General features: G+C 35.8%; 1 protein-coding gene across 5 annotated transcripts in view; it reads left to right on the forward strand.

Moving 5' to 3' along the window:
• Positions 1–18,949, forward strand: part of PPP1R9A (protein phosphatase 1 regulatory subunit 9A) — a gene marked incomplete at both ends in the record, with an annotated part of 277,895 nt that overhangs the window by 245,577 nt on the left and 13,369 nt on the right. For 2 of the 5 annotated variants that reach the window (XM_084230157.1, XM_084230158.1), the window contains 4 exons: positions 6,674–6,831; positions 7,384–7,627; positions 18,058–18,145; positions 18,245–18,322. In XM_084230157.1, coding sequence (XP_084086283.1) covers positions 6,674–6,831; positions 7,384–7,627; positions 18,058–18,145; positions 18,245–18,322 — 568 coding nt within the window. Of the gene's footprint in view, positions 1–6,673; positions 6,832–7,329; positions 7,628–18,057; positions 18,146–18,244; positions 18,323–18,949 lie in introns of all 5 variants that reach the window. The other 3 variants (XM_084230160.1, XM_084230161.1, XM_084230159.1) reach the window with 2 other exon arrangements.

Raw genomic sequence — 18,949 nt, forward strand, 5'->3', positions numbered from 1 at the left:
AACTGCGTGCGCCACCAGGGGAGGCCCCAGTTTTCTCTTTTTAATTAAAGATTTATTTTTATTTAGTTATGCATACAAGAACTGGGATGTAGGCCAGAGGTGCAGGGGGTGAGAGGATTCAACAGAGTGGGGAGCAGAACAGGCAGATCTACTGAAATACACTGCTGAGGGGAGCAGCGGGTAAGACAGGAGAGGTCTGCTGTGCCATGGGGGTAGCTCCTTGGCAGGGGATCAAACTCTTGCTGCAGTGGCTGGTGATAGCTTGATAGTACTGAGACTTTAATCCCTGCACCATGAAGGAAGCCCAACTTTAAGTTTTCTTAAATCTTCTAATGATATGCATAACTAAGTCTTCCCCTAGTTGATAGACTCTCCCATTAAGGAAGCCAACAACTGTCCTCTCAAGTAACTGAAGTTATTTCCTACTAAAGACAGAAGACCTGAATCCTTCCTGTACTGATCAAGGAAGCCAATTAGCGTGAATGTAATTACTAATATCCAGAGTTTTTAACTGAGAAACTAGTTAGATTCTTGTAGGCAACCTTGAGATAACACAAAAGCTTATTTATTGTTGTCATGTCAGAGACATGATAATGTAGAGAAAAGGATATCTACATACCCCTGCCCTCCTCATCTAGATTCTGTTTGTATACATGATCTTATAGTTCTTACGGAAGTATGTGGTTCCTAGTCATTTTGCCCATTAGATCACATTTTATATTTTTTGAGTAATAGGTTGTGCAGAGAAGTCTTTTCAATCAGATTTTAAAGGCCTCCAACACTGAAGGAATCCCAACATATTTAAATGCCTTTCTCTGTTGTCTAAATCTAAATACTGTAACCTTTCTCATTCTTGGAATCAAACAACTATTATAAGTATTTCAAGTGATATTTGGTGGAATATAGACTATATCAGATAGTTTTTTTTCTGACTTGCAGTCTCAAATTCCTGGCACATCCTAGTGACATTACTAAGCATTCATTCCTGAGAAAACAGAATTTGAATCTCTCTGCCCTCTGAGAATTGGAGTTTAGGCTGACCATCAGCTGAAGAAACAAAGTTAGATATCAGACTGCCCTGATGGAGTCCTACCCTGAAACAAATAACCAAATTATGTTGAAAGGCTATACAGATGTTTTGCGATTGCATTCATTAATAAGGAAGTTAAAACAGGAATTCCTTAATATTTTTTAAAGATAAGCAGAAGACATGTATAGTCTACATAATAATAAACTTGGTCCTCATGAAAAGATTAGAAAGAAGTAATCATCTACTTGTGAAATGTTCCTAGAAATTTTCATAAATACTATTTAGAGTACAAAATGTATCAATGCTCAGGTAACAGAAAAACCCCAAACAACCATTAATAGAGTTCAGAGTGAGAATTCCTCACCTTATGCTATCATAAGATGAGCTGAAGTTGGTGAACTTGGTCTCAAATGACTGTCTTATTCATGACAGTTTTCCTATACAACTAAAAAAAAGTAGGACAGGACCTTATTTAGGCAAAATCATCTGGCAGTAAGTAGCAAGAAAGCAACCAATGCAGATGTCAAAAAAGACCATTCTTCTCATGTGGGACAGGCTGACATCAGTTTATAGGAACAACAGGTCTTAAAATACTGGGACTATCAGATTAGAATGGACTTTAGTGTCCCTGAAGGAAAATATACTGAATATTTATATTCCTTCTTACTATATCTTTTTATTATATTATAAAAAAATACCAAAAAATTTTGACACTACAAATAAGATTAAAATTCCCTTTGATCCAGGTTTCCAAATCTAGTACCTTCTTCAGAGGTAACCACATTATCAGTACAAAGTATTATCTTTTTAGTTCTTTTTCTATGCCAGCATCTGCATATATTTACCAACAGAGTATGTATTTCAAGTTACTGTTTTTTAAATTGTTCAAATGAATACACAGTGTTCTATAACTTACTTTAGTTACTTAACGTCTTGCTACGTTTTCATGTCAGAAATAAAAGATATTTATTGAGTGCTTATTATGTACCACTCTTCTAAGCTCTTTTATACCTTACTATTAATGCATTTAATCCCCAAACAATGTAATTATTATTATTATGTGATCAGTTTGCCCGTTTTGCAGATGAGGATTCTGAGCTTAGTTAATTGCCCAATTTAGTGGCAGAATCACTGTTCTGGATTTTATTCAAGAAAGACTAACTCCAGGTCTACTCCCCTGGTAACAATTTGACACGCTTCTCTGAGCTACATAAACCTATCTCTGAATGTAATATGTATCAAACCAAAGCCCCACGGGCCCATCTTTTATGAACTTGCAGTGACTGTGAATGATATGCAGATAGTGTTCAAGTTTAAAAATGCCACCAAGTGCCTCATTATACTCAGCATTTCAGTTGCTAATAGCACAAGTCAGGCACTGTGATGGCATGAGGTATGTCTGTTTTTGAGGGGAATAATACACGTAAGAATGCAGAGCAGACCCCATTGTTATGCTGCTCCATGCCCCTAGTGCCTTGCTGTCTATATCTGATCTGTGGGCAGCATTCCATTTACGTCAAAAATAACGTCAACCTAGTGAAAAAATGGAATGACTCACAGCATTACTTTAGGGAACCAGTCTCTGTGTAATATGATATATAACATCCTAATTTCACAGAGCATTTTTCCTAACAGCTGCTGAAATCGTAATCGAATCCATTAAATTCTTTTAAAGGATCCAGTCTGAAGCAGTCCTGAAGCTAGTGTTAAAATGCAGGTATAGTAAGGCAGAGTCCCCACCCACTCAAAACTGTTCTGTCATTTACTACTTCATATCTTTTCTGTATTTTCTATCTATCCTTATTGATCCTCTCAAGTCTGCTCTTTTGTATTTCTAGCTGCATTTGAGGCAGAAATAGGCTATGTCAGAGGCTAGAAGGTCTGAAAGAAAAAATGGAGGAGAGAAAAGCAATTTTCCTCTGACTTGTATAAACAGCAGAACAAGACACACTGGAGAGAAGGGGTAGCGGGAGAGCATGGGTTTGGAGTTTATACAAGCAGTGTTACTTTACTGGTTAAAACCTCTGTAGAGAGTGAATGACAGTGATGGCACTTAGTGTAACATCTAACTTAGAAATGTTGAGCCGGTTGTGTTTCTCCTGCCACATTGCTGTCCACAAAACAGGCAGCTAAATTTTTTTATGTAAGAATTTTGTTCCTTGGATAAGCCAAGTGAAAGCCCCTGGTTTGGTTTGTTGGTTTATTTATTATTCTGATGCTGTATATACTTCTGGGAATTTACAAAGTTAGTGCATGGCATGTATTTTTGTATGGAAGATAAAGTAAGACTTAAAGGATTCAAAGAAGGCAGAAGAGTACTTTTGACGTTTGCCTTCAGATTTGAGAGCGACCTTATGGAGGGGGAATCGGTTTCTGAAGACTGAGACCTGTCCAGTCTCCTCCACAGATTGATTGTGGTACAGTTAATACCGAGTTAGTGACCTTCCTTGAGGCTTGGTTTTCTTGTCTGCGAATAAATCCCTAACCGTCTTCTGAATGTTTTGTTCTGATTCCTATAATGATGTAATAGGAAAAGGTAGCTTAGGGTGGTCAGGGGAATCTCCCATGCAGTGAGCACATAGTCTTTTACCCACTCGCCTGGTATCTTCAAGCGTCTCCTCTAATCCTGCCACAGGAGATGTGACTTGGGTCTGTACTAGTTGCTTCTTCTGAACAGCATGTCTTCCAACTTTCTTTTGGCTGTTGGAGCGAAAGTTCTCAGCTCCATTCCATTTTTTTTGTTCTTAAGAAAGATTTCCCCCCCCCTCAGGATATAATATGAATTCCTGATTTGTAATCATGAGTTACTACTATAAAAAGACCAGAGATATTTGTTTTCAATATTTTGTTAGTAATGGAATGCATGTAAGGCACTGCTTTTCAGACTCAGGCTAAATGCATCATTAATCGATGTGGCCCATGTGAGCGCTCCAGCCTTTGCATGTAATCAGCACTAGCTGATATTAAAACAAATATACCAGATTGTCATTTTGTGGTTGTCTGATTCCGGTTCCTAGTAAATTACTGAATAGTAATGGAGCCAGGAATCTAAATTCCCTACACGCTGAACCTTGGTAATAAGTAGTTCTTATGATCCCTCAATTTATTTGTTCAGTACATAGTGAGGGAATAGCTCCTGCAATCCTGTTTGTTGGGTGATTTGCAGGGTCCTTCAGGGCCAGGATTCTATTGCAAAACGTGTCATGATTACAAAAGTAAAATGAGCTTCCCTCCTTGGGACTTTTTGTCATCATGTAGCCAAAACTATTATTAAACCAACTAACCAGAAATCATTTGAGAAATAATGTTTTCATAGTTTTCAACATGTCTTCCTTTCGTAATGCTCTCTTAACACATGTGGAAGATTAATGATAGTATTTCATGGATAGCCTGTTGGAAAGTCAGTTTCCTTGAAAAGTTGCATCATGTGTGATTTTCAGCACTGTAAACACTGAACTCTAATGACATTAAAATCTTATTCTAGTAACTTGTGCAACACATTCTTCTCTTGGTCTATCATGAGGAATACATGAGATAGTGCGTATGAAGTTGCTTTGTGTTATAGAATTTTCAATCTAAATAGAAGGTAGATAAGCTGTGAGACCTGCAGGTATGACAGTTGACTTACTTTCATCTGTGTGGTATTTCCACATTTTGTATGTAAACAAGAACTTGTAAGGTTAATTCTCTACAAATTATCACCAGTAATGAACTTTTAATCAGCAGCCGCAAGTTCGCAAGTTTAGATTTTCCTAGAAGAAGGAAGTTAAAGTGATCAAGGAGATTATGGTATCTCCACTGACGTAAAAAATAAAGGTATAAGTAATTAGAAAGTATTGTCTTTTATATATCTGAATGGCTGACTCTCTGAATATTTACTTTTCTTTCCAATATAGGAAATGAAAAGTTAAAGTCATTGAGTGGGTATATTTCCTAGAGTAAAATACATTTAATTTGTTAGACCCATATGCCAAATGTTAAATTCTGTAAATAAGAGAAGTACAAACTGAGATGCTTCCTTGTTTTGGTTTTCTATTATATTTAGAGCACATCTTCATAATAGTACTGTGAACAACAATCTCCTGTGGGTAATACTACTGTAAGAAATTATTTTATTCTATTAATATCAGTGCTCGTAAATGACTGCAATAGTTATTTGCTTTGATAATTTTAATCCAGAAGCAGTTAATTATCAATTCCTTGAGCATTGTGACTTCATTTAATGACAGCCATTCTGAAAAGATAAAATAGGATTAGTGATCGAACTACATTGTTTATAAGGAGTAACAACATTCACAAGAGTGAAAACTACAAGCATCCAGAGAGCACTTTTCCTCAGCCAACACCTATGTGTGTTAATAGTAACCTTTCTCCTTCCCCTGTAGAATGGTATCTTGGAATCCGGGAACAAGATGAAAGGTGGCAAGAGGCAGATTAAAGAGCACCATGTTGACCCTCCCTTAAGCCTTACCAGTTCATTCTCTTTGTGTTCCAATTTACTCATTTTCTTCTCCTTTTCTCATTGACTCTTTTTTTTTATTAAAAGACTTAAACATTTTACTTTGGAAAATTGGTGGTGTTCCCAGGGGGGAAGAGATGTTCTCCAGAAAAAAGAAGTGAGACAGACAGAGGCACATAGTCATAACTTGGAATATAAACTTATATGTTAATGAAAGAAAGGGGGATATATATGCTACCCACCCATAATACTGTATTGTTTCTGTTTGTTAAACTGTTTGGGTAACCTGATCTTCTTTTATTTCCTGAGTTAGCTTAAATTCTTCACTGGTCATTCTAGAGAGTTCAAAGAAGAATGAGCTAGATTGTCATAACCTGTTTTGGCTAGAAAAAAAATATATATTAAGACCAAAATGATAGAGACTTTACAGCTTATTAAATTTTGCTGTAGAAAATGAATGCTGATGGCCACTTTTTGTTACCTAGGCTTGGCCTGGCAACTTTTCCATAAGTTTGTGTACTTTGCTGTTAAGATCACCAACTCTGGGATGTAGGTTTTGTCTCACTGCTATCACATTATTGCCGCTACAACCTGAGTTCAAACCCCAGCCAGAGAGCTAGCCCGCATATGGCATAGCAGACGTCTCCTGTCTTGCTGTTGCTCCTTCAGCAGTGTGTTTCGTAGATCCGCCTGTTCGCTCTCCATTCTATCTCTGGTGAATCCTCTCACCCCCTCACCTCTGGCCTAGATCCCAGTTCTTGTATGCATAAATAAATAAAATAAATCTTTTTAAAAAAATTAATAAGATCACCAACTCTGACATATCTTCTTCTTTATGTTCATCAAATACTGCATATGCCTATGCATAAATAAACAAATAGAAATCAGTGCTTTTAATAGATATGTTATAGCTAGGTCTTATGGTCTTTCAAAGTTAGATTTTTGTTGTTGCCTTGTTCCCCTTCACTGTTGGTTTCCTCTTAGACTTTGTACTTTTCTCCTAAACCTCAGGGATTTCTCTGTTACTTGTAGGTTATCCATCAGAGGACCTTTCTTGGTTGCCAGCTGTTTTCTTGCGTGGTGTTACTGATGACCTTGAGATTTTGTTCCCAGTGTCTGTGGTCTCTTTGTCAGTGCTCTCCAAAGGCTTTTCTCTCTGATTATTTTGTCCTGTTCTTTCTTAGATTTGAATGAAGCGGTTCCAGAGACAGAGCGCCTAGATTCAAAAGCACTGAAAACCCGAGCTCAACTCTCCGTGAAAAACAGACGTCAGAAGCCCTCTAGGACAAGACTGTATGATAGTGTCAGCTCAACAGATGGAGAGGACAGTCTAGAACGAAAGGTGAGCACCATTGACTATTTTCTGGTTTGCAGTGTTGGTCTAGATAATCGTTCCAACAGCTTATTGAAGATAATGATTTTCCTGCAGCCAAATTCTATTCATAGTTGGAAACAGCTGGAACAGTTCACGTCCTGTGTCCTCAATTTTTCCTTCACTTGAGTTGTTATTATAATCCGGGTTCTTTCTCTACTTAGTCTTAAGCTCATTAGCCATAATGTCTGATTTCATGATGGTGCTTTTAATATTCAGCTGTGGGCTCTACCTAGTAGAGAAGTATGAATATACAAGTAATTGTTTCTGTATGTCTTAGGTATCTGTGTTAACTACAGTGGTAATATGGTAAATTGTTGTAACTATGCGGTCTCATCTGTAAATCAACAAACAAAAATTGGTTTTCTTGGGGATTCTCTTAAAACAGGTCGGTCTGATTTCAAAATGAGTATTAGATGGAACTGAAGCTGAGTGCATAACCTCCTTTATGATCTCTTATACCAACAGCCTTCAGACAGTTTTTATAACCACATGCATGTTACCAAATCACTTCTGCCCAAGGGTTTGAGAACATCTTCTCCAGAATCAGATTCTGGTGCTCCATCCCTCACCCCAGTGGCTAGCAGTGTGCCCTTCTCACATGACCTCGCCACTGAATTTCAAGGAGGACCCCTGCACCCGGAAAGGGAGCCTTCCTCCTCTACGTTGGGAGATACTTCACTCTCTTCTTCAAAATCTGATCAAGAAATGGAAGAATCTCCTTGCCACCATCAAGCTACCACCAAGAAAATATTACAAGAAAAAGGTATTGTTTAATTTGTAGGCTCCTTTTTTGTTTTGTCTGACTTCATTAACACTTCTATTTGTGCAAAATAATAATGGCTTTTTTGTAATAATCATAGTTGGTTGCTAATAATCAATATTGCTTTCCTTTTCTGTTATGGGCTAAGAGACACCCCCTGCTAATTAATTTTATTATTTTTCTCTTTTCCTATTTGGTTATTATTTTACTACTTCAACTCTCCTCAAGTTTGGTATCGAAGGAAATTCTTCAGGAGGACGTCTAGAGATTTCATAGTCTAAAAACCCAGAATTTCAGTTAACACTAATGTAGTTACGTAGAAACATAGTGTGAAAATGAACACTATATCGGTCTTAACCATTTTCTTGTCTTTTATTGAGAAGAAACTTTAACAATAATGATTTATATTACAAAAGGATGTGTAGAGAAGCTATGGTAATGCAGGGAGATTAGTAAATTAAATATGAAAGTAGACTCTTAGAATTAATATCAGAATTTCATAGAAGTGTTCATAGGTTTCTGTTTATCTGATTGTATGTTTTAGTTTATAGACATTGTCAGTCTGTGTTTAAGCTAGTTCAGTGATATGTTAAGTATAAGTTCATTCCCATACCCCATCTGACATGTTCATTTAAAGTAAACAAATACATTTGGTTATATTATCTTTCACATCTTAAAGGCATACATATAAACACAAATGCTTTTTGGTGTGTGTGTGTTTTTTATGTAACATTTTTGCCCCACAAAAATGAATGATATCAATCACATTATTCTGCAATTCTGGGTTTTTTTTTTTTTAAAGATTTATTTATTTATTTATACAAGCACTGGGTACAGTCAGAAGCGCTGGAGGGTGAGAGAATTCACCAGAGCCAGAGCGGGGAGCAGAACAGCCAGACTGACGAAACACACTGCTGAGGGGAGCAGCGGGCGGCAGGAGAGGTCTGCGCGCCATGCGGGACCCTCCGCCGGTGGCTGGGGAGCAGCCGGGGATCGAACCGACACTGCAAAGGCTATGGGCAGCTTCGCAACCCAGCACTCAACCGCTGCACCACTGGGGAGGCCCTCTGCAATTCTATTTTACACATAATATTTTATGGACATCTCTGGGGCAATATATACAAATTTAAATGAGAAGATAATTTTCTGCAGTGAGTCTATAATATAGCTGAAGCAACCATTAAATAATTGATGGACATTTTGTCTGTGTCCTGGAAGTTTTTGTTGTTGTTTATTTGCTTGTTTGCTTAACACTGTGAAAAAATATGAGCTTCCTTGTGCTTCAGTTTTATATTATGAAGCTTTTATTTCTGTAGAACAAATTTCCAGAAGTTGAATTGGTAGCCAGAGCATACCGTACTCAGAGGAACATGTATAAATTAAAATGCTTTTATTGTTAAAAATAAATGCTGAAGGCAAATAAAATAAATATTCTAAGTAATAGGAAAAGAACAACCAAAGAACAGAAAGCAGAGAGAACAGGAAACTCAATTTAATGAATTTTTATTGACGTGAAAGCCTATTCCGAACTTTCCCCTACAAAAAAATTACAGTAAAGTGTACAAATAATTCCAGGTAAAAGTGAATAGCCCATTGGAAGGATGCATTAAAAAATAAAGAATAAGAACAACACAACATTAGAATTAAAAAAGAAGATACAGGGGTCAAAACAACTATTTTTTTTAAAAAAATATTATGAAAACTTTATGGTAGTAGATTTGAAAATCTAAATAAATTAGAGAATTTCCTACCAGGATATAACTCAAATTGGTCTAAGAAGAAACCAGTAATCACAGATATGAAATCTACTGCTGTAGCTTCTATTTAGAAAGGCACTTGGCTAAAGTGGTTTTATAATTCTATTCTGCCAAACCTATTAAAAATTAGACTCTACTTTATGTTAGTTATTCCAGGTAGGATATTTCTCATTCACTTTATGAAGCTAAAGTGTTAAAAACTAGTAAAGTTTGAACATAGGAAGAAAATCTTCTGCATGTAGATTCATTTAAAATATGTTCCCAAGTAAATTCAATCTAAGAGTACAAATTAAGTTTTATTTCATAATTAGGTAGAATTAATTCTTAAAATGTGAGGATAGTTGAACATTAGAAATAACATACTCCTGAAGAGTTGGCATTATTTCTGAATAATATAAGGTGTTCAAACCAATGTTACCTTAATAAAACCCAAATTAAAAATAAGAACATCTAACAATGTAGATCATCATATCAGCAAAGGAAATGACATAAAATATTATAATATTTATAGAAGTTGAGGAGCATTGAATGTATTTCATCAGATATTTCCAGGAAAAACATAAGTAAAAATTAGATTAGAAGGAAATTATGTAAATATGATTGGTTAGTTACCAGAGAGCAACCACAGAAAGTCCCTGTTAAATATTGAATCTTAAATCATTGGCTCAAAAATTAGGCATAAACCAACTGTCATCACTGTTTTTACCATTTTGAGAATATTCTAATTGCATAAAATTAATCTATAAATTTTGAACAGAAGCAACAAGTGTTTATTTGAGCAAAGTGTGGGTGTTTATTTAAAAGATTAAGTGCTTAGATGTAAAATAAATATATAAAATTGAATATCTTCATCTTGGTAAGGTGAACTGTCTAATAACATATTTTGAAATATAATTAGAAATTAATGAAGTACTGGATGAATAGAGGGATAGCTACATAATAAAGCACATTTATAAAAATTGGAATTGTAAAATCCAGGTGGCAGATAAATGTTTGTTCATTGTAAAATTCTTTTGTCTTTTTGAAAAATTGAGTGGTAAAAAAGAATGTCATTTCTGTCCATACTGATCTAAAAAGTCAGTTCAGTGGACATTAATGGAACTTGACAAGATGATTCTAAAATTTATAAGAAAGTACAAAAGGCCAAAATTTTAAAAAATCTCTTCAGAATAAGGTGGATGATCTTGGCTTATTTGATTCCTGGAATTATTTAAAAAGTGATAGAAACAATTTTGTATATTATTTCTATAGAGAAGTACAAATAGTCTAAGGCACAGAATAAAAATTTAGAAGCAGATTATATATATTATATATGTATATTGCACATATATATTGCATATGTATATATATGACAAATTCATGGGTAGATCAGCAGAGCAATAATAAAGTTTTTAATGGATTGTCTTGGGAAAATTGGTTATACATAGTTTAAAAATTATAATAAATTTCCCTTCATTTCATATGATCTGAAAAATCCATTCCAAGTAGATTTAAGACTTAACTGGATAATACAAAAACTTTAAAACTTTTAAAAGACTATATGGGGGTATATTTTGCGCCCTTAGGGTTAGGAAGCTATCTTAAAACACAAAAAGCATAAAACTTAAGAAAGAGAATGATAAAATCAATTGATACTAAAATTTTTTTTAAAATCTCTTTTTCAAAAGATACAATAAAGAATCCCACAAACTTGGAGAAGATATTTACTGCTCATATAACTAAGAATTAGTATCTATATTATATTATAACTCCTATAAATCACAATAAGAAGATAGCTAATGAGAAGGAAAAGATGTAATATCCTGAACAGCACTTAGCAGAAAACTAAAAAGCAAATTACCATACTATTTATGAAAAGGTGGTCAACTGCATTAATAATCAGAAAAGTGTGAAATAAGTCAGACAAGATACCTCTTTATATCTACTAGCAGGCAAAAAAAATTAGTCTGATATAATCAAATGCTAGTGAATATGTGAAATGACCCATTGAGTATCTACAGGTAGATCTGAATACTCTTTGGATACCATTTGGTTTTACCTGGTAAAACATACCCTATAGCCCAGCAAGTCTTCACCTCATACTTGATTTCAGTAAGTCAATAAGCTTAAAAAAGGACCCCAAAACCAAAGTTAATTGGTAGATCTTATCACTAATATACAAGTAGCTTCAATGAATTTTTTAAATGTCAAAAATAGGCCAAGGATATAAACCATAAATTCATTGAAAAGAAAACTCATGTTTTTCTACAATATGAAAAATCTCACTAATGAGCAGACATGATCATTTAAATTAGATACACATCAGATTGCCAAAACTTTGAAAGAATCTACCAACACACTTCAACAGTGGTTTTCCATATACATGGCAGATGTGATTGTATATCACGGTATTTTTGAAAAGTCCATACTCATTTATCTGTGCCAGATCAAAACTTGTAATCTTTCTACAAATACACTGTGAACATCGAAGTACAATTGATTTGGGGGGCCCACTCTGTTTTGTCAATCTTGGTAAGCATCATCATTTTATTCCTACTCTTTTCTCCTTGGTTTTCTTTCCTGAGCCTGCTGATGGCTGGAATTATCCTCCACCGACTGCTCTTAGCTACAGATCTTCTAGAAGTTCTGAGGCAAAAATCAAGGACTTAAGGAGTACAAAATGCCATTGGAGGCAGGGGAAAATATGTCAAGCCTGCTAATTCATAAAAATGGTTGTCAAGTTGGTGAACGACTTGCACTGTAATTTTGGCCTACTTTCAAAAGAATTAAAGGCTTCGAAAAACTCTCATTAATTAACCTAAATTTTGAATTATAGTAGCACTTTCATGTATTCATGGCAAACCCTCTATATCATCACTCCAGAAAAATATGTATAATAAGCTTTAATCGGTCCATAAGAAGGGGAAACAATGGAAGCATATATTTTGGAGCTATAGTTTGAGAGCTTGTGTTCCAGTGTTTGAAATTATCAAACTAGCTATCTGAAAGGAATTGTATTGTAATCAATGAGTAGAACATTCACACATGAAATCTAGCCAAAAGATTTTCAAAAGTGGCTAAATCTTGTCTACATTATTTCTCTCTGCCTCTTACTTCTAACTTATTTATGAATCTTTGTAGTCAGGAGATGTTTATTCTCAGATTGAAGGCATATTACATGGGTGTGAATTGTGCTTTGCAGTCCATTAACAGTAATGCATAGTAAAATGTGAGGATTCCATTCTTCTCTCCAGTGTTCCCCTGGTTTGTTACCACCTCTTCTTTGGGATTAAGCTCCAGTACAGTGGTCTTTCTGACACCCCACATTCATACTATCAGCTAGTAAGGCCTTATATTTCCTTGCCTGCCACTCTCAGTCTCTGTTGAAACATGTCAGAGAAGGAGACATATCAGCCAATGGACTCCAGTAAATGCCTTGAAAGTCAAAGTCTAGTCTTCAGCTTCCTAAGTTCAGAAATTCAGTAGTATACCCAGATTTAATCAAGTTCAGAGTAACTGATTCATGCTCTTCAAACTTAGAAAACACTGGTTTCTAAAGCAGAATACTAATTTTTAAATTTAGTAATTTTTAAATTTATCCTTTGGGAGGATAAGCTGATATAACAATCAACATCACTCATTTGTTCTCTCCTTCCTGATTGTTAGGTTCATAAATCAGAAAGTTGCTCAGGATTGATTGGATGTATATATGGAATATACTCATTAGACTGAACTGATTGGTGAATTGCCTGTTTCACTGCAACGGCCTTATTATTCATGACCCTCAAGAATTCTACCTATATATGAAGGGAGAACAATGATGTAAGGAAAAAAAAAAGAATGGGATCTCATAAAATAAATAAACTAAGTTTTAAAATAGCCCATAAAAATTGCTAATGTATTAAAAATAAAAGGAATTCTACCTACTCACTTCCCAAGAAATGGACCTCAGTGTCATTAAAACGTTAGGGAAATCCCAGGCTTCCATTGTTATAACATTGTAAGGGCTAATAAAATATAAATGAACACATCTAGTTTTGTTGTCTTCAAAATCCAATTTGCAGAGTACCATTTTGTAAAACTGTCAAGTTCTTATAAGAGACTAAATCCACTATTCAGACCTTGACTCAACAGAGGTTAGGTAGGGTTAACCTGATTTCCCTCGGTGTATGTGTGTTTATATGTGTGGTTTTTGTAAGTTAGTGGTGCAACAGTAATGGAACTAGAATATGGTTTAACAATACTCGCAAGTCCAAACTAGATTCCACATTTACATTCTTGCCTAACACTCTACTCCAGGAAAATTCTGATACTTTTTCAAATCCCCGCTTAAATCTTTCTTCTTCTAATGGACCCTATTCCCAGGTAAAGGGAATTAGTCTTCTCTCTGATAGAAATTGTCACACTGTAAATTTTCCTTTTCTATCAATTTGCATGCGATAATAAGTGATCTTTTTGTCAAACATGAACCAAAGTTTTCCTCATTTATCTTACTCATCTTCGTATTTTTCATTCCCAGCAAAAAATATGCCATATAATTAATACCTAATAAGGTTCTTGAATAAATATGTCTCTCCAGATACCCAGTGCAGATCTTTTAGAATAGAAGCCATCAAAACCAAATTGAGTCCCCACCTGTTTTTATAAATAAAGTCTTTTTGGAACTCAGCCACACTCTTCAATTACGTACTGTCTCCTTTCATGCTCTAAGACAAAGTTGAGTAGTCGTGACAGAGAATGTTTAGCCCACATACCTAAAATGTTTACTGTCTGGCACTTTTACAGAAAAAGCTTGCTGGCCCTTGTTCTACACATATTCCTTTCACTCAATACTGCTAGATAAATTGAAAATGTCTCAGTCACTGGTGCCATTTATATAGGTTTTTTTGAAAATAGTATGCCGTTACTTTTGGTCTATCAAGTTACTGTAAAGGTCATCATTAAGTTATGGCTATATTTCATTGCAGTTCTATGGAAGCTACTCTGGTATTAGTTGAACACCTAATTGAAGTTGTATGTTTTCTAAACCATAACAATACTACCTTTACGAGTCATCATCTTGTCTGATATTTGTGGGATCACAGAAATAAGGATACAAAGAATTGTAACTGGCTAACTGATAAACATCAAACTCCTTTTCAGTTAAAATAAGAGGAAGTCAATATTATTTCTAGGGGCTTATAAAACAAGTTACATGGTAGTAGAAGGCGTGGAAATATTTTCCTCATTCCTAATCTTTGAGTAACCTAATACTAAAGTTTTGGCATCTAGAATTACACAGCAATAGGCTTTTTGCTAAGGCAAGGTTATATAGAATAAATTAAGCACTATCAGTTCCTGATCTTGATTTCTAGAGGTTTTTATCCTAGGTTTATATAAAGTTATTATATGAGCACATTGATTGACGCAGAAGATGCCATCAAAAATACTTGTTGAATTAACGTCTGGGTAAATAGGACCTGGCTTTTCAAAATCTTTACAGGATTCATTTATTATTAATATGTTGCATTAGCCTTCTGTCCATTAAAAAATAGTCAATTTTATCATTGCTCAGTGAAAGACAAAATTATATCTAGCTGAGATTGATAACAAGATTGTTTACAGGGAACATACAATTAGAGTAGCCATTGAAGGACTGAAAAAAAAGTAGGGAAGGAAGGCATGTGAGGTAGGGAGAAGGAATCAGCAGAGACAAGTACACAAACGTTGAGCATAAAGGAATGGGGCTGATCCTGGGGTAGTCTGTATTGCAGGTTAGAGTAGTTGCATGTAAAAATCCAACAAGTCAATTAAGTCTGTAGCTCTAGAATTAAATACTTTAGATACCTCACCATCTTGTTAGAAACCACAAGATGTTTGAACAAAGGAATAAAGAGTAAAAGATACTAGATGTGGAAAAGATGAGATGGGAGACCTGTGAAGTGAATAAGAGGTAATGACAAGAAAGGATGACTCAAGAGCCATAAAACGTTAAGTTGAATAGCTACTGGGGGAGAAAGTCAGGAAGTCAAAACTGATCACAGGGTTTCTAGCCTTAGAAAATATGGTCTTGTCATTGACAGAAAATAGAAAATCAGAAACATTCTGGGGAAAAGATGGTTAACTTAAAGAAAAAATAGATGTGGCGCAGAGCTCAGGAGAGAAGCCAGGGCTAGGTAGTAGATTTCATAGATCCCACATTAAAGAAAGCATCTTTTTACAGCAAGATTAAGGAGAGTATAATCCAGGAAAAAGCATTAGTATTTAGCTATCAGGAGATCACTTATTTCTGTTGAAAACGTAGACCAGGTTGCCAAAGCTTAAAACTGAGGCACTCAACCTGAGGACTCAGACTTCTAATTGCTTGTGAAGGTAGTATTGGAGAGATTTCAAAAAGCCTAATGGAAATATTGCATGCAGCTAAGTAACTAAATAAACAAGCAAAATGTCACATTTCTTTTTCATTTCCTGAAATCATACCAATCCATTGTTGGTTTTTATACAGACTAGAAGTTCTGATGTGCATTAGAGATGCATTTGATTGATTTAAAATGGCAAAGTGCATTATTACTCAATCTTGCCTCTTCAGTCTTTTGAAAGCATTCAAGTGTTCCTTGGAACACACTTTGGCAAATGTGTGAGATAATGATGTGAAGTTGCCTAGCAGCAGGCTCTGTGATGGGCAGAATCAAGGTTTCAGTCCCAAGATGTCCAAATAACTGCAGCACTAATAGGTTACAGAGTATTTCCATGTACATTGTCTCCTCTTTTCTTCTCACTACTCATTAAAACATCTCCCAGCTATCCTTAATTCAGAAAATAATTAGGCAATATCATTTTTTTTAAAGATTTATTTATTTATTTATACAAGCATTGGGTACAGTCAGAAGCATGGGAAGGTGAGAGAACTTCACCAGAGCCAGAGTATGGAGCAGAACAGGCAGACAGACAAAGTGCACTGCTGAGGGGAACAGCGGGCGGCAGGAGAGGTCTGTGTGCCATGCGGGACCCTCACCTGGTGGCCGGGGATCGAACCCGTGCCCCAGAGGCTGCGGGCAGCTCCGCAACCCAGCGCTCAACTGCTGCGCCACCAGGGAGGCCCTAGGCAATATCATTTTTAACTTTGCACAATCCTAGTCCTTATGCTTCAGGATTGATCTGGAAGAACCCAGCACTTTTTCTTTTCTTCTGCTTCTGTTAAGAAAATGTAATCTTGCTTTTCTTAAATGTCCATTAGCAAAATCACCTTAGAAGGCGCATTTGCTATGTCTATGGATTTTTTTTAGGTGTATGTGTCACATCTGTAGCCTTTTAATTCAGTTACTCAAAGAATAATGATGCAAATGTCCATAATAAATATTTGAGACTAGAGATGGAATTTTTTAACACGGACATATATCTGGCTCTTGTGTTTCATTATGTACATTTCAAGGACTTGATTATTGTAATCTGTCTGTCATTAACTACCAATATGAAAAGCTCATGACAAAAAAATCCTTGGAGTGTTTGTCATCATCCTGTGCTTCTTTAGTGCTTTGTAATAGACTGTTAAATGTGAACTGTGTGTGTTCTTCATGTTTTGTAAGGTATGTGTGTTTAAAAAGTATCCCTGAAATAAACAAAAACTATAAAAAATATTAGCTTGCAAGGTTAATCAAACATTTCTTAGGACTGCTGTTTTCTCTATACTCCATGTCGAAAAGTTGCTAGAATTTTTAAAAAAAATTTAAAAGATAGAGACAGACACCAACAAACACAAAAAGCATGAAATTTAAAACACCCTTTGTTAATTATCTCAAATAACTGGATACGCTAAAAGATAATAGCATCCTTTGCTAAATAGTTCCAGGTAGTGCCTTAGTAGTTATCTACCTGATCTGAGATGGATAAGGGCCAGTAGTGGAATCTAGTATCCTACATTTAACATTAAACTCCATTTGTAAAGCCTCTTTGACTGTGTTTCGAGTGCCCCATCACTGGCAGCTGCTGAACTGCAGAGTGCTCGCGTCACTTGTAGAGGCAAACATGTTTCAGCTCAAAACACTGGGGAGATCTGGGGTCCTCCACATAACAAGAGGCTATCCAGGTTACTTCTGAGAGAGATCTTTCAAAGATAGAAATACTTGACACCTGAGTTCCTGCTTAAGTAGTGTCTCCCATGTCCAGCCCCACCCTACTCCAGAATTGCCACAGGCCCTTAGCAAGGCAGAGACCTTCTGGTCTCTGGGAAAACATGGGCTCTCACTTTCTCCCTAAATCTATTAGACTCTCAGGAGCGATATTCTATGCTGGACTTTGGATGTGGGTGGCAGTAAGCTGATTTACCGTCAGATGCTCTAGAACCCAAAGGCAAGAAAAAGGTAAAGAAGAGAGCCCAGGTGTTTGAAGCAGAGTTACAGCCAGAGAAAGAATAAAAGGAAAGTAATGTTTGAATGTAAAGAGTGATTTAGTAGTGTTTATTCTAGTTTATTTTGCTTGTTATTATATTTGAAGCTAAAACTTCAGGATGAGTGTTAGGCCTCTGTTTAGCAGGATCTCTTCTGGCTTAACTGACTATTCCTTACCATGCCCATATTTCCTCTGCCTTTAAAAGTAAGGCATCCACTATTTTCTTTTACAGTTAGGAATTGAGGCAAATGCCTTAGACTCAGAGATGCACTGACTTTTGACTCATGGCTTTAAAGGAAATAATAATTTTTACATATATATATGTCCTAGATGGTGCCAAAGGTCCCAAATCACCAAGGGCATCCAGTTCATTGGTGATGCAAGGAGGAAAAATTAAGCGGAAGTTTGTGGATCTGGGGTAAGCACTTCATGATGTTATAAAGCAAGCCCTCTGGTAAAAGAAGGATTTAAGGAGAAAGTGTCACTTCCCTTCTCTGACTGTGTATTGTCATTATAGGGCACCTTTGCGAAGGAATTCCAACAAAGTAAAGAAATGGAAAGAAAAAGAAGTCAATAGATTTTCTTCAGGTAACAGGTATGGGTAGGTGATTAAGAACACAGATTTATTTCTCTGCCTAAACTTTCTCCTCCTTCCAATATTAACCAAAATCAGTGTTCTATATCTTTGAGCAGAAGTAATACAACTAGAGTTGAGATGAAAGGAAATTTTTACAGTTTATTTCAATTATAGCCTATATCTGGCCTTGGTCATATCCACTGATTAGTTACTGAATTATGGTCAAGTGAACCACAATTTATGTTAATCGAAACACAGCATAAATGTATCTAGGTGATGTGGCAAATTAAACATACCACAGCTCTTTTGCCTGTCTACCTACAATACTGGTATCTTCTGTTTTTGTTAAGTCTGAAGGGGTAGTTTTGCATTTGAGTTGTTGGTTTTCAAGACTGTTCAGTCCACGTGCATATAAGCTAGACCACCATCTCTTGTGAGATCTAGCTATTTAGTCGATTTTTGCAGGCCCTATCAACTATGCTGACTTCTCAATAAATTATTTCCTAGAGAGAAGTGAGCTGTATACAACATAATGTCCAGTTTTCCTAGTTTTATTTTGAGATTACATGTTATAACCTGAGATTTGTGTAGGGAGAAAGTAAAAACTTAGAGCTCTGTAGTCTGACTACCTAGGTTTGAATTAGC

The sequence above is a fragment of the Talpa europaea genome (assembly GCF_964194135.1).
Source record: "Talpa europaea genome assembly, chromosome: 3".
Lineage (NCBI taxonomy): Eukaryota > Metazoa > Chordata > Mammalia > Eulipotyphla > Talpidae > Talpa > Talpa europaea.